The sequence below is a fragment of the Rana temporaria genome, chromosome 5 (assembly GCF_905171775.1).
Source record: "Rana temporaria chromosome 5, aRanTem1.1, whole genome shotgun sequence".
NCBI lineage: Eukaryota > Metazoa > Chordata > Amphibia > Anura > Ranidae > Rana > Rana temporaria.
Window position 1 is genome coordinate 234,429,073 of NC_053493.1, and position 26,198 is coordinate 234,455,270.

The following is a 26,198-nucleotide window of genomic DNA, read 5'->3' on the forward strand; positions in this document are numbered from 1 at the left end:
AACAACAAAGCAACAACAAGTAAACAAAGACAAGAAGCTGGAAACTAGAAAACCCCAGGGGGGAAACATCAGTGAAACATCAATGGAGTCAAGAGAAGAAGGAGCCATAGAGCGGGGGCCTGAAAGTAGTAGGACTGAGGAACAACATACAGACTCGCAGTCCATATCTAAAGGAGAAATGGCAGAGATGCTGCAAAAATTGGAAACAGCGATTAAGAGTGGTATCAAGGGTGAAATACAGAACCTGCGGACAGACCTGGGGCACTTACTTGGCAGAATGGAAACAATTGAAGAACGAACAGAGCAGCAGGAGCAAGAAGTAAAAGCATTAAAGGACCAAATAGATCAAACACAACTACAACAGAGACTTTTACTCTACAAAATAGAAGATCAGGAAAATAGAAGTCGGAGACAAAATCTGAGGATAAGATCAATACCAGAAGAGAGGGGAGAAGACCTCAGACAAACAATGCAGAAGATCTTTAACCCCCTGCTGGAAAAACCAATAGAGGATCCGATAAGGATCGAAAGGGTCCACAGAGTGGGGAACCTGCAGAGAACGAGGTCGGATCGAACAAGAGACGTCATAATTAGATTCCGACTTTACGAAGACAAGGAAATAGTGTGGAAGAAACTAAGGGGACAACCCCCGATAGTATATGAAGGGACAGAGCTACAGATATTCTCCGACCTATCACTTGAGACCCTGGCAAGGAGACGAGTGTTAAAACCACTTTTAAAGCGGATGACAGATCTAAACATCAAATATACTTGGGGGTTTCCGGCATGTCTGGTCGGTACAAAAGACGGGAGATCAGCAACGCTGAGATTCCCGGAGGACCTGGAAGAGTTCTGCAAAAAATTAGATATTCAGATACCCGACATACCAGGATGGGAATAGAGGAGTAAAGGTCAAGGGAGAAAATGACGAGACAACACACAAGAGTTTTTTCTTAGACTTTCTTTGTGTTTCTATGTGATTGTGGTGGTGGGGGGATGTACCCATCCCCCCCCCCGCTTTACGATCAGATCGGGGGGGAGGCAATCCCAGACCCCACCTAGGGGGAACTGGATCAGATATGGAGGATGATCCAGAGGTCAATAATTGGCCTAAAGGGGATGTAGGGAGGAGGGAGGGGGGGCGTGGAGGGGAGAGGGGGGGGAGGAGGGTGGGGAGGTGGGAGGGGAGGGGAGTGAGGGAGAAGGGGGGAGGGGGGGAGAGGGAGGGGAGGGAGGGGAGGGGAAGGGAGGGAGGGGGGAAGATATCCTATCTCACCAAAACAATCGGAAGAAACTGTAACCAACAACCAAGATGCCGGTAATTAAATGCCTATCTTATAACGTAAAAGGCCTCAATAATCCATCAAAGAGACATAAGGTACTAAAGGAACTAAAGAGGTATAGGTCAGATGTTGTCCTCCTACAAGAAACCCATCTTACATTAGGATCAAACATAAAGCTTTATTCCCCTGACTTCCCCATATGGTACTATGGTGACACCATTTCTAAAAGGGCCAGAGGGGTAGCAATCGGGATAGCTAAGGGGATTAGGTTTGTGTTAACAGACCGATTGACTGACCCAGAAGGGAGATTCCTCTTTTTAAGGGGAAAACTAGAGGAGGAGGAATATACTCTTGTAAACATATATGCACCGAATACCTCCCCGATGAAATATCTCCAGGAAATCCTGGGGAAATTAAAAGATTTCAGGAGGGGAAAGATAATACTGGGAGGAGATTTAAATTTCTGTATGGACACAAAGGCCGATAAAACACACCAAACATTGGAGACTCAAGAAAGGTAATTAAGAAAGGTAAAAGGTAGTCTACATAGAAGCCAATTAGTAGACACATGGAGGATCTTTAACCCAAGCAAACGAGATTATACATTTTACTCTCACGTACATGAGAGCTACTCCCGGATCGATCACATTTTCATTGAGCATAGAATGTTAGATGCGGTGGTCGAGACAAAAATAGAGACCATGACGATTTCTGATCATGCTCCAATTAGTATATCCATAAATATCATAGGCAATCAAAGGACCTATCCAAATTGGAGACTAAATGAGAAACTACTAATAGAAGAGAAAAGCTTAATGAGGGTTAAAAAAGAATTAGAGGAATATTTTAAGATAAACAAGACAGATGAAATTTCGGCAGCAACATTATGGGATGCCCATAAGGCGGTGATTAGAGGGGTGTTAATCTCCGAAGGGGCAAGGAGGAAAAAAGAAATGAACAGTAAGAAGGAAAAATTAGTAGATGAGATCTTCAATTTAGAACTAACACATAAGAAAAATGGCAAACAACGAGATATTTATTTGGACCTAGTTAATAAGCGGAACGAACTTAAAGAACTTATTGATCGGGAAACAAGAAGGGAATTTAACTTGGTGGCAAGGGAGAGATATAGGTGGGGAAATAAAACAAGCAAACATCTGGCTCGGATGGTACAAAAAAAGAAATCAAGGAATTATATAGATAAAATTAAAAACGAAAAAGGAGAGGTCTTGCATACAACAAAAGATATTGCTGAAACATTTAGATTATATTATGAAAAACTATACTCAGTAGAACAAAAAAGCTGGCAAAAAGGGGAGAAAGACAAAAAAATCTCAGCATTCTTAGAAGAAGCAAGGTTATCAAAAGTCAGTCAAATAGACGCAGAGGGGATGGACAGGCAAATAACGGAAAACGAAATTAAAGTAGCATTATCAAGCTCTGCCTCAGGCAAAAGTCCGGGGCCAGACGGCTTCACAGTAATGTATTACAAAAAATTTAAGGAGATACTTCTGCCAAGGCTATGCCAGTATTATAATGGGCTTGGAAAGGAGTACGAACTAAGTAAAGAGGCATCAGAGGCAACTATCACCGTTATCCCTAAGGAAGGGAAGGACATCGGAAACTGTTCAGGATACCGGCCGATATCTCTGCTCAATACAGATTTAAAACTGTTTGCAAAGGTATTGGCCGGGAGAGTTAAACAGGAAATGGCGAGATTGGTGTACCCGGATCAGACGGGTTTTGTCCAGGGAAGAGAGGGGAGAGACAATGGGGTTAGAACACTGTTAATCCTCCGGAAAATGAAGGCGGCGGGGTCCCCAGGTCTACTTCTGTCGATAGACGCCGAAAAAGCGTTTGACAGGGTAGACTGGGGACTCATGTTGCTCACCCTGAAGGAAATGGGGTTTGGACAGAGGATGATGGAGTGGATTGGCACTCTCTACAGGTCCCCCACGGCCAAAATAAAAATAAATGGAAGTCTCTCTCAAACCTTCTTAATGAGAAACGGTACAAGGCAAGGGTGCCCTCTATCGCCATTACTGTTCGTGCTCGCATTGGAACCCCTGCTGGCTAGGATCAGAAACTCTCAAAAAATAAAAGTGGTGAAAATAGGAGAGGAAGAACATAAACTTGCAGCTTTTGCAGACGACGTCCTCTTCTATTTAATGGAACCCAAAACATCAATCCCAAACCTTCTAAACCTTTTTAGCGAATACGGAGAAATCTCAAACTTTAAATTAAACATCACAAAAACGGAGATTATGAGTATAAACATAAGCAAGATAGAAGAACAACTCCTGAAAATGAAGTACAAATTTGCTTGGGTTAAAGAACTCAAATACCTAGGAATACTGCTAGCAAAATCTACTAGGGAGATGTATACGATAAATTTTATCCCTTTATTAAATGAAATTAAGACAGAAACAAAAAGGGTGGAAAACAGGGCAATATCATGGATAGGACGAATTAATTACTGCAAAATGGTCATTTTACCAAAAATTTTATATAAGTTCCAGATGATCCCCATTGCCCTCCCCGGGACATTGTTCTCGGCCCTTAGAAAATTAATAATGAATTATATATGGAGAAATAAGAAGCACAGGATAGCACTTCAGACCCTAAAACAACCAAAAAAAAAGGGTGGATTAGCGGTCCCCGATGTCAAGAGATACTATGAGGCGGCGATATTAACAAGAGTGGTGGAGTGGGCCAGAGCTAGCAAAGAAAAAAGGTGGGTTAGTGTAGAAAATGAATTGTCACAGGCAAGGTTAGATAAGATAATTTGGAACCCTCCACAATTTAGGACAATAGATAAAAACGCACACGAGATAACTAAAAATGCACTTAAAGTTTGGGACACGGTCTATAAAAAAATTGTGAAAGAGTACAATTCACCTCTTATATCACTAAAGAATAATGATTATTTTGCACCAGGTAAAACACAAGTGGGGGGAAATTGGATTAAAATGGACACTATACAATTAAGGGATATAATGAAGGAAGGACACATTTTAACACTACAGGAGTTGAAATTAAAAAACTCTTTCCTGGAAATTAATGAATGGAGATATCGGCAACTAAACCATTTTATCCAAGACCTTCCACACCCACTGAGGTCGGGAGATCAGTTATTGGAATTGGAAAAAAATATGCTCTACAAAAAATGCCAGAGGATCTATCTCGGGACTATATAAGATGTTATTGAAGATGGAAGAGCAGAACATACCCCCATTCATTAAAAAATGGGAAAGGGAACTAGGGACACATCGGGATAGGACCACAATAGAGAAAATGCTGACCCTGACACACTCCTCCGCGGTGGATAGCCGCACAGCAGAGATGTGTTTTAAATGCATAGCCGGATGGTATATGACACCAGACAAATTAAAAAAGTTTAAAGAGGGACAGACTGGAGAGTGCTGGAGGGGATGCGGTTTACCAGGAAATATGGCGCACCTGTGGTGGGGATGCCCTAAGATAAGGAGGTACTGGGAAAAAATATTGGCCTGCGTCGAAGAGATTACAAAGAAAAAGATAAAGATGGACCCTTGGGTTGTCCTGTTCCACGGGGGGGAAGAAGGCATTAAAAGTTATAAAAAAATCGCTAGTACCACACCTACTGAATGCTGCCAAAAGATTAATTCCAAGGGGCTGGCAAGAGGTGGAATGCCCATCGATCTGGGAATGGATCGATGCGGTTGAAGAAACGTATAAAATGGAGGAACTGCAGGAGGACATGGAGGGTAATAACATATTACAAAATATGAAATGGGAAAATTGGAGAACTTTTAAGAAATCGTGGAGTTACGCGGAAAAATTAAGAGAAGACACTTAAGGCCATTATAGAAAAATCAGAGAGAAGTAGAGGTATAAGGAGATTGATTTGATGAGATAGGAGGGGGGGGGGAGGGATGGGTAAGGGGAGGCGAAGTATTAAGGGAAAACTTTTGTATACGTCCAGCAAAAGAAGTCAAAAATGTATTCAAGAAAATAATATATATATAATAAAAAAAAAAAAAAAAAAAAACAAGGGATGTTTACATTCCTTGTAAAAGGAATAAAAGTGACACAATTTTATTAAAAAAAAAAAAGAACTGTGTAAAAATAATAATATTTTTTTAAAATGCACCCCGTCTCGCCGAGCTCACGTGCAGAACCGTACTGCATATGAAAACAGTGTTCAAGCCACACATGTGATTTATCGCCACGGTCGGTAGAGCGAGAGAAATAATTCTAGCCCTAGACTTCCTCTGAGATTTTTAAGGGTAAAAGTTTGTCGCCTTTCCCAGAGTGGGTGCAATTTTGAAGCGTGACACGTTGGTATCAATTTACTCTGTGTAACATTATGTTTCACGATCTAAAAAAAAAGAATTGAGCCAACTTTACTGTTGTCTTATTTATCAATTAAAAAAAGTGTATTTTTCCCAAAAAAAGTGTGCTTGTAAGACCGCTGCGCAAATACGGTGTGACAGAAAGTATTACAACGTCCGCCATTTTATTCTCTAGGGTGTTAGAAACAAATGTATAATGTTTGGGGTTCCAAGTAATTTTCTAGCAAAAAAAATGTTTTTAACTTGTAAACAACAAATCTCAGAAAGAGGCTCGGTCCTTAAGTGGTTACAAATATGGTTTTACATAGCTTTAAAGTAAACACCCCCACCAGTTATATAATTTGTGGTAAACATTAATGTGTATTGGCTTAAAGCACAGGAGAAAAAAAAAAAAGAAGGAAAGTAGGTCTGAAAATGTTCTTGGTATTCTTGATATGTTCATGGGTTTTTAAATAGATATCTTTATCATTGAGGCCTTCTTCACATAAACTTCAGTTAATAAAAAAAGCAATGTGAATGTCAACCTTTTATGAAGCTTTGAGCAGCTTTCACTAAGCCTTTAAAAAACCCTGTTTGGAAATGTTATAAACAGATCTTAATGGGAGCGTTAATTGTCACTTTTAAAGGATCAACAAAGCTTTTTTAAAGTTTGCTGTTCACATTGCACTTGTACAAGCTGAAGCCTGTGTGTAACAGGCCTTAAGCCTCGTACACACGACTGAGAAACTCGATGGGCGAAACACATCGTTTTGCTCGTCGAGTTCCTTGTTAGGCTGTCAAGGATCTCGGCGAGCCAAATTTCCCCATTCCCGTTGAGGAAAAAGAAGACATGCTCTCTTTTTGGCTCGATGAGATCCTTGACAGTTTCCTCGTCGAAAAGTGTACACACGTCCGGTTTCCTCGGCAAAAAAAAAAAAATTACCAGCAAGTTTCTTGCTGGTTTTTGCCTAGAAACTCGGTCGAATGTACGAGGCCTTAAAGCCCCATACACACGACCAGTTTTCCTGCCAGGAAAACTGCGGTAGAGCTTTTGGCTGGGAAAAGCTGACGTGTGTATGCTTCCTCACAGTTTTCCAGGCAGGAAAACTGCCGGGAATCCCGGCGGCAAAATAGAAAACCTGCTCTCCATTTTCCCGGCGGTTTTAAACCCGGGAGTTTTCCTATGGCAAAACACTGCGAGGGAGCATAAACACGGCTGGGATCCCTGGCCAAAGCTCTCCCCGCAGAATTCCAGATGGGAAAACCTCTCGTGTGTACACAGGGAAAGTTACCGAGCAGGTTCTCGGTTTTCCCCTCGGATTTTAAACTGCTGGGAATCCCGGTCGTATGTACAGGGCTCGAAGGTCATGTGAAAGAATACTAAAGGCCCTGGGTCATTTAAAAGCATTACAACATGCACCGACCACATTTTCCATACATCCCACATTTTTTTTTTGTATGTACAGCCAAATATTGTTCTCGCTCCTTTTGTGTGCAATTTGGTGAAATCTTGACACATATCTGGATTTCACATTCATTTTAAGTTCCATTTTTGTACAGGGAATCCCACTGGGAATCATTTGGAGAGCAGCTGAAGCCCAGAGGCCCTGCTACTTTATTCTGATTCTATTCGAGATATGCAGCAGATGGTTGCATACATGACCTGAATTATGAACAGTTTTACTTGTTTCATTTACTAAGCATTATAAATAAACAAACAAGAAATACAAGCTAAATGGAAGAATTTAATAACAAATAACAGGTGAACAAAACAATTTTTTATCTGTGCATACTGTACCCTGAAACATATACAAAAGCTCTACATGCGTAATTAAAAGGAAACAGATTTATATCTGTAGTTTGGATAATAGTCAGCCTCTAGCACAACATTTGAAAAATAACACGTGCTATAGAGCAAACTGTATGGCGTTACACAATGTGTACAATATTTGCCTTGCCATTTGCACTAGATCATGCGTGTTAATTCCTCCGGATACTGCGCTCTTCTTACAGAATAGAGGCTATAACACAATAAATGGATTGAACTGAAAGGGTTTTATTATACAACAAGAAGTTTTTAAAGAGCGTAAAATAAAATATACAGACGCCTGCTTTATGGATGGAAGAGATACTCTTTGATTGGTGAAGACATTTAGTAAATTCTTACCTGAGTCACATCTCTTATTTCCAAAATCAATACAGAACCCTTTTTTTTTACATTTTATTTAAGTGACGCTGATGCAGTAAAAACAAAATATAAAAACCATCACACAGGAAAGTGGCTTAAAGCGTCACTAAAGGAATTTTTTTTTTTTTTTTTGCTGAAATGACTGTTTACAGATTATAGAGACATAATAGTTAACTGATTCCTTTTAAAAATGATTAAAAATAGATAAGAAACAATCATATAATGTACCTGCAGTTTAGTTTCGTTTTTGCTGTTGTTTCCTGGTTCTCTGATGTACAGAGACAAAGAGCCAATAGAGGGCAGTGATGCTTTGTAAAACTAAACTGGATTGGTGCTGACACACAGTAATCACACCTCCTTGATTAGTCACCACAGTGAGAAATCTCCCAGTACTGTGGTGATCAGGAAACAGACAACCAGGAAGTGTCCAGAACAGAGAGGAATTACAGCAACATCAAAAGCAAAAACGAACAATGAGGACATGAAAAAAAAATCCTTTAGTGACCCTTTAAATGTAAAAAGAAAAGAATTGTTACTTGTCCCACTGCTTAAACCGCTGATCTTTGTTGTCTTGAAGACATCGTAAAGAAGAATCGTCAGCGTCCGACACATTTCCAGGAGTCAAAGACGCCTGGCTCCCCTCTCAGCCCTGTGGTGCCTCCTGCCGGTTCTTACGTCACTACTGGGCTCTGTAGTAATGTTGGGGCTGGCAGATAAAACCACAAAGTGCAGAGGGGACCAGGTATCTAGCACTCCCAGAAATGCTGGATACAGTAGGTTTTTTAGCAAGATTATCTCAAGACAATGAAGATTGGCAGGACACACATGCAGGAATACTTTTTTTTACCAACAGGCCTCATAGTTCTGTTTTTAAAATAGAGAAAGGGGAAAGGTAAATAGGCTGGTCACTTTGCAAGGGAATTATGCCCAGAGCTTATTAAATAAGGTGAAGCAGTTCTGTCTTCCAGCATCCAATCAGGTGCAAGCAAAAACACTTTTTTCTTTCTTTTCTTTGCATACGATTGAGGCCAGGTTCACACCTATGCGAATTGAGTGCGGCTTAAACCGCATCCAATACGCAGAACATTTCTAAATACATTGTTTTCAATGAGGCTGGTTCACATATGTGCGATGCATTCGCACTGCGCATTGCAGTAAAACCGTGTGCGTCTTTTAGGCATTGCGGTGTGGCTCAGGTGGGAAATTCAAGCCCATTATCTTCTATGGGTACGCAGCTGATTCGCAGATGTGTTCAGTTCTCTTCAGGAATTTCTTTCATTCAGCTCAATACACTTCTCCCCCACTCTCCTCTCACCCGCAACTTCTCCCAGATCTCCAAATTCAAATCTAAAACGTTGCTAATCTGCTGAACACTTCTCTGATCTCTCTGCAGAGATAAGAGAGCTGAAATTCGCACCGCACTAGTGTGATTCCGGCCTTAGTGTTTGTGTGCCCAAATGTTGGCTCTAAAGAGTTGGCCGACAATTGTGTGCAAGACAAATTCCTGGCCAACGTCCGTCGGACAAAAGTCCTACACTTTGTCCATGGAAAATCCGATCATGTGTACCAGGCTTTAGTTTAAAAATGCCTCCTGTAATGAAATTTATCTGGTCTGATCCTTTATGTATTCTACTTCACTCTCTAATATTGCACTACATACAAATTAGCCTCAAAAAACATTTTCCTTGCTTTCACAGAATTCTTATAAAAACACAGCACCAGAAATCTTCCATTTATTTAAGCTCCGTAGCAATTTTCACTGATTTTATTGTAAGAAAACTTAATACTGTATTTACACTTTTATGTAACCCATACAGGTAAAAAATATGCAAATGTATGTTTAATTATTCTATCATCTTAAGTATATACAGAGATATAACTGAAGAAAAAAAAATGCAGAAGAAAAAAAAAATGAAAAAAGGATCGGTCACATTTTTTTACAGCTGTAAATAATCTGCAATAAAAATGTGTCAGAAAATATTTAAAACAAAAAACAAAATGGAAGTTGTAATGTTGACAGTTCATCTATTTTTATAACCCACAACTTTAAATCGTATTTTATCGATGGGGCAGCTTCACAAAGACAATGCCATACAAATAATAGCATAATAATTACTACTCATCCATCCATAAACTATCATTACGTTCTCTTGCTTTGTTGCTAAATTGCAGAAACATGACCTTTGATACTCATCACACATCTCTTTTAGTTGTCAAGATAGGTTTTTAAGTTAAACCAGACAACCGAAAGACACCCAACAATTTTTTATTACATACAGATTGCTTTAGAAATGTGACATTTGACAAAATAAAAGTATTCAGGGTTTTTTTTGGAATGCAAAAAAGTTTTACAATTTTACAACAAGATGTTACATCGTTCTGATTGAATATGGTCTCTATATTTAATAACAAAGCCTTGCTCCACATAACACTTCTTGGCAATAATTAAGAAGTGCCAAGATCCACCAAGTATTATATTTTTCTTCAATATCATCTGTATTGCAAGAAGAGGAGTTTGCGTCATCCCTGATCACCATGTGTAAGACATGTACCACCGTGTTTTACTTGCACCACACAGATAAGTCTGAAACCTTAACCTTACATATAGTACATTCAGCCTCATCTGTTTTATAGGCACCTGAAAAAATGCAGGATATTGATAATATGTGACAATCAATTGAAGGCAGTACAATGTTTAACGTACCACAAAAAACATTATGTTCCTATAACAGCCATGTCAGTAAAAGGAGACCTGAGATGTATGCAGATACAGATTGTTAATGTACTCACTAAGGAAAAGAACGGCTTGTTTTAATATCTGCTTTGTTTTCGTTATAATGACTTAGCGTTCCCTCTACTGACTTTCTCCGTCCTTCAGATTTACAAAAGAACTGCTAATTATACTCATGTTGAACTAAATCTCAAGGAAAAAGTTGCTTGATCAATGTCTGGTGGATATGGCCATACCACAATGAGCTAAGAAGTCATCGTACTACCCTACAGTCAAATGTACCATACATGTCCCGTTTAAGAAGGAATGATGACTGTGCATGCAATCTTCATTAACTCTAACCAAACTGTTAGAGGGGAAAGCTGGGACGTCTCTCTCTTGTGCCCCAGAACTCCAGAAGTTAACAAGTTCCCACCCTGTTGCAGTTGATATTTGTTTCATAATACAATGCTTCTGTATATGCTTTTATTTTTTATAACATATATGTGGCAAAGAGTATAGGAAGAATCCATTTCAACCACATGAAATGACAGTGAAGCGCTTAGAGATACAGGACATGTTGTGCAGGACAATTCCAAGTAGGAAGACCAGAACACATGCTACCAAAATGACAGTGCAAACTCCAGACCAGGTTGAACTTTTCACAACACCCCTTCTCTCATGTTCCTCCTCTGCAATATCCTGTGCCATAGAATCGTGTAGGGATTGCTGTTCCATTGGCATGGTCACCAGGGTGACTGGTTTTTGCTGATTTCCTGGTAGTAATCGGCAACCTATATCACCAGGCAACAGAGCTCTTTCTTTGGTGACAGGAAGTGGCCACATATAGCATCCATTGCTTGGCAATTTAATAAAGACTGGGGTGTTTTCTGAAGTATGAGGAATCGTAATGACTGCTACTACATCTGGATCGTCAGGTAGCTGGGACACAGAATATCCAGGAGGTAACCTTGTAACACCTCGGCACCAAGGACATCTAAGGTCTTTCTGGCTAGCCCTCATTTGCTGCAGGCAAACCGAACAGCACGTATGCTTGCAATCAAGTAATTTTGGCCTTCTTCGAGGACTGTAATAATTGAAACAAATTTGGCACTCTAACAGAGAATCCTGGGACAGAGTTTCCATGATAGACTTGGCTTAATTCCTTGGTTTCGTATGCTTAAGTAAAAGCAGTGCAGTTTTCTATTTCACTAAGCCACTTAGCACTTATGTAAAAGTATCAAAATCTTCAGAACCTAGAAGAAAAAAGAAAGACAAGTTAGAATGTTGCTATATATTCGAAAGGTAACTCCAAACATCTGAAGATTCACATTGATCAGTTCTGGTATATGTTTTTTTTTTCTTTTTGCACAAATACCAAAAGTAAATTAAAAGAAGAATTTTAGGTAGATGAACGAACCTAGATCCTTCATACTACTTTTACCCATTTTGGCCCCATCCTCCCTCCTGTGTTGGATGTTGCCTCCTCTGTCAAACACTGCTAATATTATACAGCAATTAGATGAGAAACCCCCAGTAATAGGGGCAATGAATTATTACTTTGGCTGCCCAGAACACGCATTTTTAACATGGGTTATACTGTACCTAGATGTAAACTTTAAATGATGAGATTATATACTCTGAAAGTGGTTGTAAACCCTCGGGGAGATGTTACACCTACAGGTAAGCCTAGATTAAGGCTTACCTGTAGGTGCTTGCAATATCTCCGAGACCTACATGGTCTCGGAGATACTTTCAATTTCCCTGAACGACTCCTTCAACGACGCATGTGCCATCTTGAAAAGGCACGCTGTGCCGTTTCAGGCCGGGTCATGCCGTTAAGGCGGCTCCCATGCGTCACGCGACTCCGGCCAGTCACAGAGCCGGAGTCGCGGCCCCCGGAAGAAGAGGGGTGAAGATGGGCGCTCGCTGCCATGGAGGAAGACGGTGACATTGTGGGCTTCTCCTGCAGGTAAGTGTCACTTAATGGGCTACTATGCGATGCATAGTAGCCTATTATGCTTTACCTTTGCAGGGAAACCGAGGAAGTAAAACCCATTAGGGTTTACTTCCTCTTGAATCATTAGTCAAATCAGATACACAAAGAACATAATGGGTAGAATGTGGTTCACTTGCACTCACCCTGAAGAAGTATTAATTTGTATGAATTTTGCAGCAGCTTCAAGTGATATTAAACCCTCAGCTTTGTGAGCACCTTCAGCAGCTGATTTAAACACTTACTTTATCTGCAGTTTTATCTTTAAATGTTTGCCTATGTTCTTGTTTAAGCTGGTGCCAAGACTGCTGCCCCAGATTTCCTATTTCAGGTTGGCTCCTTTCTCCTGCAGCATCCTGCGGAGTCACCCATACATACCCGTAGGTAGGGTTGTCCCGATACCACTTTTTTAGGACCGAGTACAAGTACCGATACTTTTTTTCAAGTAGTCGCCGATACCGAATACCGATACTTTTTTTAAATGTGTCCCCAAATGCAGCCATGTCCCCCCATATGCAGCCATGTCCCCCACATATGCAGCCATGTCCCTCTAGCCATGTCCCTCACATATGCAGCCATGTCCCTCTAGCCATGTCCCTCACATATGCAGCCATGTCCCTCTAGCCATGTCCCTCACATATGCAGCCATGTCCCTCTAGCCATGTCCCTCACATATGCAGCCATGTCCCTCTAGCCATGTCCCTCACATATGCAGCCATGTCCCTCTAGCCATGTCCCTTACATATGCAGCAATGTCCCTCTAGCCATGTCCCTCACATATGCAGCAATGTCCCTCTAGCCATGTCCCTCACATATGCAGCCATGTCCCTCTAGCCATGTCCCTCACATATGCAGCCATGTCCCTCACATATGCAGCAATGTCCCTCTAGCCATGTCCGCGATGCAGCGGCGGGGGGGGGGGAAAGGGGGGGGAAGTATTCTATTTAGGTATCGGGGGTATTTGCGCGAGTACGAGTACTCCCGCAAATACTCGGTATCGGTCCCGATACCGATACTGGTATCGGTATCTGGACAACCCTACCCGTAGGGATTCGATTTGTTTCTCATTATGCTGTGTGCAGCCTTATGAATGAAAAAAAACACTCCCCTGCTCCAAACTCCCCTCTCCAAGCTAATAGACTGATTCAAACTGCACTGTTAGCGCTTTCCTGTGAAGACCAGGAGTTCAGGGAAGCAATGCAGACAGACTAGGAGCTGGTGTCCTGTCGAGAAATGCCCCCTTTTGAATAATGCCCACCCAGTACTGCGCATGCACAGCACTTCCGCAGTACAGAGCTGCCGAACGCCTCCGAACATCGGAACTTACAAGCAGCTGTAGACGGTGCCTGCTCCACAATAGCCAACATTGTGCCACACACTCCCGATGCCCCTGCAAGTCTGCTAGGGGCGGATTTCTTCATGATGGGCGCGTGTGAGGGGCAGATGCCTACAGAAAGGGGCGTATTTTGTAATGATGGACAGTGCTGTTGCTTGTGTTACCTAGCTAGATAGGCCCTGCAAGGCCCTGCAAACCCGCCCATCAACATTAAAAAACCTGACCTTCACTTGGCTGATGTGTTTGAATTAACCGAAAAATCCCACCCCATCTTAATAGCACTGCGCATCATGAAGAAATCCGCCCCTTGCAAACTTGCACTAGCATCGGGAGCATGTGGCATAATGTTAGCTATTGTGCGCAGGCACCGTCTACAGCTGATCGTCCATTCCGATGTTCGGAGCCTTTCTGCGGCTCCGTGCTGCGTTATTCGGCATTATTCGACAGGGGCCATTTCTCATCAGAACACCAGCAGCATTGATAGTTTAACAAATGGTTTACTGGGGAATGCTTATCTATATTGTGCTCAATGTGTGAAGATAAAAATGCTGATGACAGGATACACAATAAAAAAATTTCCGGCATGAAAAAAACGTTGTTTTAAAAAAATGTCATTTAAAATGATCGTGTGTGGGCTTCACATCATTTTTCGGCTTCTGAAAAATGACAAAAAAAAATTCCGAGCATGCTGCATTTTTTAACGACGTTTTAAACTATGTCGTTTTTTTCGGGTTGTAAAAATGATCGTGTGTGGGCTAAAACAACGTTAAAAACCCGCGCATGCTCAGAAGCAAGTTATGAGATGGGAGCCCTCGTTCTGGTAAAACTACCGTTCATAATGGAGTAAGCACATTCATCACGCTGTAACAGACAGAAAAGCGCGAATCGACTTTTACTAACACAAAATCAGCTAAAGCAGCCCCAAGGGTGGCGTCATCCGCATGGAACTTTCCCTTTATAGTGCCGTCGTACGTGTTGTACGTCACCGCGATTTGCTAGTGCATTTTAAAAAAAACGATGGTGTGTGGGCAACGTCGTTTAATGATGAAGTTGGAAAAACGCTGTTTTTTCTACATGCCAAAAAAAAGTTTTTTTTCATGCCGAAAAATGATCGTGTGTACGCGGCATAAGGTCTGGAACTAAGCAATCTAAAACATAGCAAGGTTTTGAAGGGGTTAGATCTGAGCTGTAAAAAAAAAAAAAAAAAACGCACAGGTCCCTCAATGCTACAAATGAAAGTTATTTAACCTATTGCTGACCCACTCCCAGTAGATAAAACTGTGAGCAAGCAGCACAGCCAGGCCTTGTGGCGTGCCCATACATCACAGTATTTCCTGCATGTGGGTGTGCATGCTCCCGCCCCCTGATTATTTGTTAGTAGGTTCAGCCAATGCTTATGGCTGTACACCTAAAATGAAAATTGGTGGAAAAATTGCGCTAAACATAAATAATGTGAAACCTGTAGCGGCCAGCACCAACAAAAAACAATGTTGTGTACGAAAGGTGAGAAAGAAAAAGTGCAGCGCTGCACTTTTTCTTTCTCACCTATGGCTGTACACCTGCTGACTGGCCACAGCACAGAGCTCGGTGTTGACAAATATACAGAACTCTGTGCACAAACAGCGATTTTTCTGTTTCTTCTCCCTAAAATTAAATCCGAGTTCAGGGAGAAAAAGTAGACAGATTTTTTCGACACACCATCACAGTCACACTATAAGTTGCTTATCACCACCATTACTACTATAATGTCTGTATGGATCAGTATCATGACCACGACAAGAACTATACTAGTGTCCCCAATAGTATAGTGTCCTCAAAAATGCAGTTTGGTTTTTATCAAAGACCTGTAGCAGAATACCTTTTGGTCTAAATTTTTTCACACATCATTTCTTGAGTAACTTCAGTATATACAAGCACCCTGTAGTCAAGTTCTCATTGTTTGCAGTTTAGTGGCTCTATAAGCACAAAAGGAAATCAGTCGTACAGATCTGTAGCTATGTGTCATAACACAATCAGGAAACATCTGCGGACTGGTTTACTCGCACATCCTGTAAGGCAGAAACATTTGGCTCTTGTACGAATCTGAACATCTTTATCTCAATTTTAGATTATGTGTTTACAATAAATTAGAGCTCAGTATGGCAAATCTCAATTACAGGAAAGTGAGGTTTTTGCCCACCACTCCCATCCAGTCCCTCATCATCATTGGCAAGTACAGTGGCACGCCTAGGATCCTTCCATCTAAGGACAGACATGGTCTCTTGGCCATTTGAGACCTGTGGTTAGGAAAACCAGCTTTCTGGGTTGGCAGATTCCATGTATGCGTTTACATTTACCCTACTGCTGCAAGGTAGAAGTGCTAACCACTAAGCCACTGTGCTGCCAATTGTCCCCTGTGTTCCTGGTGTAGCACTTATTGTTCTAATAATGCACAGGCTACTGCAGTAATTATGCACCTCTACTTATACTTTTTAGACCATGATCACTCCAGTTGTGAGACATGCTAGTTTATGGTCAAAAGGCTAATCCTAAAGTAGGCCACAGACATGCCAACACCCTCTTTTTTTTCTTTACCTCACAGAGAACAATTCAGATTTTAGCTTATGCTTGAGGTTTGTGTGCATCTCAGACTTTCACACTGGGAGGCATTTTCTGATGCTTTAGAGCTAAAAATAGTGCCTATAAAGCGCCTGAAAAATTCCTCATCTGCAGTCCCAGTGTTTTCACATTGGGGCACTGCGCTGGCAGGACATTAAAAAAAGTCCTACAAGCAGTATCTTTGGGGCGCTTTAGGAGCGGTGTATACACCACTCCTAAAGCACCCCTGCCCATTGAAATCAATAGGCAGCTCTGCCGAATCGCTTTGCGGGCGCTTTTAACCCTTTATTCGGCAGCTAGCGGGGTGTCAAAAGCACCCTGCTAGCATTCGAAAAGCACCTATAAAATGACGGCAAAGCGATGCTAAAACTTGTGGCGCTTTACCTCTAAAGCGGCCGCACTGTCAGTGTGAAAGGGCTCATGTTAAACATGTTATACTTACCTTATACATGTTATATTTACCTGCTCTGTGCAAAACCACTGCACAGAGCAGTCCAGATCCTCTTCTTAGGTCCCTTGCCGGTGCTCCTGTCGCCTCTCTCCTGTCAGGTGCCCCCACAGCAAGCAGCTTGCTATGGGGGCACCTGGGACGAGCCGCTGCTCTGTGTGTACATTAAGACATGGATCAGTGGCTCTGCACCCTCCATCTCTTCTCATTAACTTTGGCTGAGACATTGGCTCCCGCTGCTGTTAATCAGGAGAGAGAGTCCCAGACAGCAGATTCTCTTGTGCTACATTGCTGGATTGAGATGGGGCTCAGGTAAGTATTAGAACTACTTTAAGCTCAAACTTCTATACTGTTTACAATGATCTAATGGAGCGGTCACCGATGGCAATATGGAAGATCTGATATGTTTGTTTGGTTTTTGTTTTATGCGTTGGGAAGCAAACAAAAAAAGATAATAAAAACTAAATCGGAATAAGTTAAAAATTAAGAAAAAAAAATTGAATTTCATCACATTTAAAGAGTGGGCACATACTTGTTACTCAATTCTAAAGCTGGTTATAAATGGATTGAAATTCGGCCAATCCCTGCTGACCAACCAATTTTCAATCAATGTATGGCCAGTCTCACTTAACAAAAGTCTATAGTTAGCTGCAGCCACTGATCAGTTTACACTGACAGTGGAGGAGTTCCACTGTAATAATACAAAGGCACAGCAGGGAGGATTCTTCCAACAGCCTCGCTCATAAAGATGAAGGAATTAATTCCAGTTCAAGTCAAAAACGCCTTCCCCACCCACTATGTTCTAGCACACACTCCAGCTCGGTGGTCAAGTGTTGCACCTAAAGATGTACAAATAGAAGTAAGACATCACATTAAAGAGAGTGGCATCAAGCAAATACTACTTTTACTTCAGGTTTAATATAACTTTAGCAATGTCCAAATATTAAGAACAGCATCTCTATGGAAAACCAGTCCACTATGAGCCCAGGTTCACACTGGGCTGCGGGAATGAAGCCGTGCAAATTTAGCTCAACTCGCCCGATTTCACTCCCGCTTGTCAGTCCCGATTTTGGTCGCGATTACAGCCGTGATTACAGAGACATCTGTGCAGGTAAATCGCAAAAAGTAATACAGAAACTTATTTTTGAAACCGATGTGGCGTCACACCGACTAGGACAGTGCCATTTCCGGCAAATGCTGCAGATTTGACATGTCAAATTGCACCAGTGTGAACCAGGGATCAGTCAAATTGACAGCCCTTTCATAGAAATGAATGGGGAACCTACTGTGCAGTCCTTTGTAAAGAGGTTTTGCTAATTTTAATTTTTTAATTTTTTTAATTTTAATCTTTTTAATTTTTTCACCTAAACCTCATAGAAGGTTTATACAGCACTGCAGCAGGTCAATATAGTATTATTTAGAACTTATTTTTGCGCCGGTGACAATCACTTTTCCTAGGTTTTGCTACTCACCTGCAGAGTGCTCCACCTAAAACCTCGTATACACGACCCGTTTTCCCATCTGGAAAACTGCCAGGAGAGCTTTTGGCTGGAAAACCAGACGTGTGTATGCTTCCTCCCAGTTTTCCCGTCAGGAAAACAGACGGGAATCCCGACGGAAAAATAGAGAACCTGCTCTCTATTTTCCCGTCGGCTTTATTTCCACCAGATTTACTAATACCCTATGGGAAACACTGTGAGGTAGGGCCCATGGAGCATACACACCGCCGGGACTCTCAGCCAAAGCTCCATGGCAGTTTTCCTGACGGGTTCTCAGCTTTCCCCTCGGTTTTCACGGCGGACTTTTTACCGCCGTGAAAACCGAGCGTGTGTACAGGAAGCTCTACGAGAAACGAGGACAGATAAATGTAGGACTTGAAGGATTCTGGGGGAAGAGATTTACTTAGAGAAAAAAAATGTACTAAGGCTTCATGTACACACTGCAGTTGATTTACTAAAACTGGAGAGTGGAAATTTGTGGCAGCTTTACATAGAAACCAATCAGCTTCCAGGTTTTATTGTCAAAGCTTAATTGAACAAGCGGAAGTTAGAAGCTGATTGGCTACTATGCACAGCTGCACCCGATTTTGCACTCTTCAGTTTTAGTAAATCAACCTCACTGCCTACTTTTACCGCTGGCCGTGGAAAAAACGCAAAAATCTATTTTGCCACGGTTTTCAGTTTCCCGCGGCTAGCGGTCAAAACATTCCTATCCTGAACACAATTCTTCCACATTCAGGGGAGGAAGGTTGAAGCTCCCCTAACTGCAGCTGCTCTTAAGCCCTCTATAAAAGCCTATGTGTACAGCGACAAATAAGCTTTTAGGCTGCATTCACACCTGGGCATTTTGGATCAAGGGCAAATTTACTGTGATTCTGCCTGCAATTTCAAAACGCCCAGGTGTGAATGACAAATCACACGATGCACATTTCAGATGCCATTTATTTAAATTGAAAAATCACGGTGCGGTTCTTTTGCGACTTTCCTGCAATAAATCGTGTTGCAATCATAGTGTGAAGCTGGTTGATAAAAAAAAAAGTGCAGGAACTTCTGCGATGCAGAACCGCATCGCATTTTTTAGGTGCCATTAAAATGAATGGCAGCTAAAATGTGTGATTTGTCTCTCCACGATTTAAAATCGTGGGCAGAATCGTGGCAAATCTGCTGGTGATTCAAAACTCCCAAGTGTCAATGCAGCCTTATGGAGTGGAGTTTAGGAGCTTTGGCAAAACATCCAATGCTCCTAAAACTCAAGTTTCGGAGCTGCCAGTGTACTTGAAGCTTTATATTACAGTTATCCTATAAACAATTAGTTTTACCATAGTGTTTAAAATAACTGAATATTTTAGTAATTTACCTTTTTTGCTCACTTATATATTTCTCTCTACAGTATATTATAGATTTATACACATAATATATTAATTATAGCGCTATACCTTTTGCATTTTCATACACAAAAATTGTATTTAAAAAATGATGCTTGCTGGCATCCAATACGGTCACAGTCCCGCCAGGAAGAGGATCAATTACTTCACAGTAATATTTTCTATTGAGCAGTCAGCGTGCAATAAAAACTTTCCAGGCCTTATGGCTCTAAATCTTTAAAACTGGAAAAAATTAATTTCCATACTAGAGTAAACTTTTTGTTTGATCATTGACTATTCGCATACAATTTCTAATTTAATTAGCTGGTTGAGAGAATTTGTAGGCAGCAGGTCAACTTCAAATACCATCCAATACAATCAAACATTACAAAACAGATGCAATCACGAAGATAGCATGATGAAAGTATGCAGAATTATAAAGACAATTTAAGCAAACCATCCATAATAAACCTTATAAAAGCCATCAATATTTTTTAAAAAGCCTGAGAAGGCCAGAGAAGTCAGATATATTTTAATCGGACTCATCTTACACCCAGTCCAGTGAGTAACCACAGTGGTAATTCAAAGCAAGTGGACCTGCCCCATTCACAGGTATTAGAGCAATTATAAAAATAAAGACAACACCCCTAAATGGTAGAATTCAACCCTCAAAATTGGGCAGATGTTTGACAATCTGTGGTCTGTATGGTCATATTGCTCAAGGACTTTCCATTGCGTGCAGACACTAATAAACATGATCCAGAACAGCATTTAGAATTTCTGAAGATTTTAGCCAAAGGTTGTCTGGCACCAGGTGGGTGAACAATGAAGATCCCAGGACAGCGCTGTTGGGGGAAAATGTATGCTATGGTGAAACTGCTGGGATAAGAGAGGAAGTAGAATAACAATGCTTAGAACGGTCCAGTTTAGTGGATTTACTATTATTAGCTTTCATAGCTTTATTAACCCCTTCCTTACTGAGTCATTGTAAAATGACGTTGGCAGGAACCCTCCCTCTGGGTGGACGTCATATGACGTCCTGGGCAGCTAGGGTGCACGCACACAAAGCTGGTGGCACACCCACCGCATCGCTCTGGGCCCGGTGCGTGTGCCCGCGATGTCCGCCGGGCACCTGCGATTGCCCACAATCACGGCAGGACCATAGATCTGTGTGTGTAAACACACAGATCCATGTCCTGTCAGAGGTGAGGAGACCGATGTGTGTTCCCAGTACAGAGGAACACACATCGGTCGCCTCCCCTTGTGGGTCCCCTCCCCCTACAGTTAGAATCACTCACTAGGGAACATATTAACCCCTTGATCGCCCCCTAGTGTTAACCGCTTCCCTGCCAGTCACATTTACACAGTAATCAGTGCAATTTTATAGCACCAATCGCTGTATAAATGTGAATGGTCCCAAAAATGTGTCAATAGTGTCCGATAGGTCTGTAAGAATGTCACGGTCAAAAAAAAAAAAAAATAAAAAAAAACGCAGATCGCTGTCATTACTAGTAGAAAAAAAAAATGCCATAAATCTATCCCCTATGTTGTAGATGATATAACTTTTGAGCAAAGCAATCAAAAAACGCTTATTGCGTAGAAGAATACACATCGGTCTAAACTGAGGAAAAAATTTTTTTATTCTTTTAAATTGTGATATTTATTAAATCAAAAAAGTAAAAAATTGTGTTTTTTTCAAAATTGTCGCTCTTCTTTTGTTTATAGCGCAAAAAATAAAAACCAGAGGTGATCAAATACCACTAAAACGAAAGCTATTTGTGGGGGAAAAAAACCCATAAAGATTTCATTTGGGTACAGTGTTGTATGGCCGTGCAATTGTCAAAGTGCGACAGTGCTGAAAACAAAAAATTGGTCTGGGCAGGAAGGGGGTGAAAATGCCCTGTATTAAAGCGGTTAAGGGTTTGGGCCACAACCACATAAAAAACCAAGACACCAGCATCTGTAACAGGGGTGCTCAAATGGCACAGCTTCCATCAAGATGGTGTATACCTTACACAAAAAGGGAAAAAAAACACACACACACACACACTTAACACTACTAGGGCTATGCTGTGATGCAACTCTTAGATTGTAAGCTCTAAGGAGCAGGGCCCCCTGATCCTTACTGTATTAAAGTGAATTGTATTTGTACTGTCTACCCTCAAGTTGTTAAGCACTGCGTAATCTGTTGGCGCTATATTAATCCTGTATAATAACAAAGGGTACTGTGTTTCCCTCTGTATTAGGTACCCTTGGAGACTGTACTACACTATATAAATATCAAATAAAAAGCCTCCACTTCTGTTAGCTCAGTGGTGTGAAATACAGTTTTATTTCCTCTTTACACACGCACTTGGAAACATCACTCCACCAATATATTATGTAATCCTACTTTGTAAAACAAAACATTCAGTTACATCACTGCACCAACAAGTTTTGTATCGACTGGAGGAAGTTAGAGAATATGTGAACCCTTACTTTGTAAAATTCTGTTAAAAAGCAGAAATGCAAAGCAAAACATTTGTCCATTATATATATCATAAAATCATAAATCTTTTTTTGTTTCTTTATATGTGATCACATAATCTCTGTTCTTAGCAGCATAAGGGGCTTAGAGAGCTTGAGGGTGGCGAAACACCAGTACACCATTCTTCCCAGTGACTGGCTGTGCAGGGGATGGTGGTTGTCAGCAGAAGTCTTAGCCATTGGAGGACAGGTAGCCTGTTCTCCCAGCACAGCCAATATATAAAGTATTGTAGGGAAGGTAGAGTACCCTGTTGGGATATTTTTTGACATCTGTGTCATGTTTGGGAGATTCTCCCATCGGAGGGTCCCAGAGGTGCCACTGTAAATAAACCTCCCTAAAGTTAGGAAAAGTCCCCCTTTACACAATAGTCTCTTGAGGAGACTATTGCGTAAAGAGACCATGTGTAAATGCGGGACCATCAATACTTGCATATTGAGGAAAAAGCAATGAAAGCACTTAACATAACCTCAGAAGCAATAATAGGCATTGTGGAGAATTTCATCTTCAACTTTCAAAATAGAAGCACAGAAATGTCACCCCTTACTTTCTATTGTAGCAGAATGTTAGAAGGCTGCCAGAAACAATTAAAACACACAAGTATCCTCATGCTGTTAGAAACCAAGGGGCAGATCCACATAGATCTGCACCCGCGCAGCGTATCAGAGATACGCTACGCTGCCGTACCTTACCTGGCGTTCTTTCAAATCCTCAAAGATTTTGCGCTGTAAGTTACGGCGGCGTAGTGTATTTCTGGCGGCGGAATTCAAATCTGCGATTAGGGGGCGGGTTTCATTTAAATGAAGCGCGTCCCCACACTGAATGAACTGTGCATGCGCCGTCCCGAAATTTCACGGCGTGCATTGCGCTAAATTACGTCGCTAGGACGGAATTTTTTTAACTTAGACGGGACTTACGTACATTCCGATTCACGGACGACTTACGCAAAAAAAAAAATTCAAATTTTGACGTGGGAACGACGGCCATACTTAACATGGCAAGTCTAACTATACGCCGCAAAATACCAGCTTTAACTATACGCCGGAAAAAGCCGACTAGAGACGTAATAGAATGCGACGGCCGCGCGTACGTTCGTGGATCGTCTGAAATAGCTAATTTGCATACCCGACGCGGAAAATTACGCAAACTCCACCCAGCGGACGCCAAAGTATTGCATCTACGATCCGAAGGCGTACGAAGCTGTACGCCTGTCGGACCAAACCCAGATGCCGTTGTATCTTGGTTTGAGGATTCAAACTAAAGATACGACGCAGGAAATTTGAAAGTACGCCGGCGTATCAGTAGATACGCCGGAGTACTCTCACTGTGGATCTGGCCCCAAGTCTTTGTGATTTTGGGAATTAAATTCATGGTACAAGCAGCTACAGGGATCAGGGATAGTTTGTTATAAAGTCCTTTACTGTTTGTTAGCGGAGATGGATGGTAGCACACTAGCTGAACTCTGGACTACAGAGGCTCCATACTGTGGCTAGCAGCACAAGCACCCGAGGACCAGGGGAACATGTGGAGGAACTCGGGGAGATGCAAATCGTGGGAAGGACCCCACAAAGTAAGTACCTTTATCAGCCCGGCCGGGACTCCTAGAAAGCAAGATGGTGCTGGCTCCTTCTGACACAGACACGCTGGCACACAGGAGCAGAGGAGAAAGGACAGGAAGGACTGCATTCAAGCCATGATGAGTCCAATATGCCTGATGTGAATAGGTCCAGTAAAGCAGAAAAGAAGGGTTTCTTCTGCAGGAGGTCATGTAAGTGAAAACTCTTCTGACACTGAATATATGCTTATAAGTAATCCACATCAGGATAAACTACATTCATTCCCTACCTCAGGCCAGCCAGTCATAGACACTGACTTAAATATGTTACTGTCACCTAAAGGTGCAATCCAACATGACATGAAAGAATTCATGCAAAAATCTAAAATGGAAATTAGTGGATTATATTGAAACACAAATGGGTGACTTCACAGAAGCACCTAATGACTTAGTAGATGATCACTTTGAATTGGAAGACAAACTAAAATTAAAAAAAGGTGGTCGACCTAAAAGATAGGTCCAGGCGCAATATTAAATTCCAGGGCATTCCATAAAATATCAAGAACGCATATTTAAAGCAATTCCTGCATAAAATGATCCTGGACCTGCTTGCTGCAATACCATACCAGGAACTGGTAATAGATATAGCTCACAGGCTTCCAAAGCCCTCTCACATACCAGAAAAACTGCCACGCGATGTGATTGCAAAAATCCAATTCTATCACGTAAAAGACCAATTAATGCAATTCGCTCAGCAGTATTCCCCATTCCCAGATCCATATGCGGGCATCATACTTTATTCAGATCTCTCTCAAGCAACTATACTGGCATGCAAGAATCTAAACTAATACCAAGATACTCCGCAACCACAAGATATTTATAAATGAGGTTTGCCTACTAAGCCAACGATCGAATGGAAAAACCCTTCTTATACAATCTAGTCAATCGAAGATGGCCTAAAAACCCTTAAAGCCTAGGGATTACTGCCAGATGACAAAGCCAATACCACACATAAATCTCCTCCTGAGAAGAACCCCCAACAATGGCACAACAGCCCTGGTTGACCAATATGTATGGCTTCTGAAACCAACTAACGTTTCCAGATCTTGTCTATGCTGTTCGTGTACAAAAAAATAAAAATAAAAAAAAGACTCTCTCGGGCCACACAAGCTTTTAAGGGCTGTCCTCTGTTGACAGCTAGTTGCCGTTACCCCCACGTAAATAGTGCAGAGTGTACAGCACCTACGAGTTGCACAGCGACTCTTCCTTTCTTGTTAAGGTTTATGTGAAATTATTGTTTAAGGCTTCTTCCCTAACGCCTTGGAAACTACAGGAGAGAGAGAGAGAGAGAGAGAGAGAGAGAGAGAGAGAGAGAGAGAGAGAGAGAGAGAGAGAGAGAGAGAGAGAGAGAGAGAGAGAGAGAGAGAGAGAGAGAGAGAGAGAGAGAGAGAGAGAGAGAGAGAGAGAGAGAGAGAGAGAGAGAGAGATTTCAATGCTATAATGGAACCAACCATAGACACATCCAAAAGGAACTTACACCAAAAGGAATAGACTTAGCAACCCTTTCTCACAAGAGAATCTCCTGGAGATGTTTACACTCAGCTGAAAAATAAATTACTTTTTTTTTATCTAATGTTCATAAGTGATATACGCGTATTGACTTCTTTATCACAGGCAGATTTCTTCTGCAGAAAATGACGGATGCACAGATCCACAATATCTCCCAGTCACATCATGCGCACTGATCTCACTAAACATTGCAATAAATCAGTTACCTACACATACCTAATATTTATATCCTTTCGCAGGAGAAACATCTGTCGGTGTTGAAAGAAAGACTAAAACATATTTTACAATTAATAAACAACCTTTCATCTCTACCCCCAGCCTTTTGTGTGTTTACAAAGCCTATTTTATAGGGTTATGGATACAAAAACAGCATCCAGTGAAAAAAAAAAAAAAAAAAAAAAAAAACTACAATAACCTAATGGGCACCATCTCTAAACTCGAGACAAAAACCTCAAAAATTTCCCCCAACAATGCATCCCTTCAACTAAATACCACCATAAATGAACCAAGGGCAATATTAATTTCCAACCATAAAAACTGCCTTAAAAATCTCAAATTAAACCACTATTCCCAAAGTAACAAGACAGGAAAACTATTAGCCTACCAACTACGCCAAAGGCAAAATAAACACAAAATCCAAAAATTGATCCATCATAAGTCAGGAAAGAACATCTATAACCCGCATTAAATAGTAGATAATTTTTCAGCATATTATGAGCTTCTTTATAGCTTAAAACGCAGACAAAGAAACTCCCCAACCCATTCCAACTGAGATAACAACATTTTTAAATAAAATCTAACTACCCACAGTGGAC

General features: G+C 41.3%; 1 protein-coding gene across 3 annotated transcripts in view; it reads right to left on the reverse strand.

Moving 5' to 3' along the window:
- Window positions 1-9,501: 9,501 nt before the first annotated feature.
- The window catches only part of RNF152 (ring finger protein 152), a 65,527-nt gene continuing 48,830 nt past the window's right edge, over window positions 9,502-26,198 (reverse strand). For all 3 annotated transcript variants that reach the window (XM_040353582.1, XM_040353583.1, XM_040353584.1), the window contains exon 2: window positions 9,502-11,750. In XM_040353582.1, the coding sequence (XP_040209516.1) occupies window positions 11,029-11,640 (612 nt within the window). In that variant the 5' untranslated portion in view covers window positions 11,641-11,750 and the 3' untranslated portion in view covers window positions 9,502-11,028. The remainder of the gene's footprint in view (window positions 11,751-26,198) is intronic.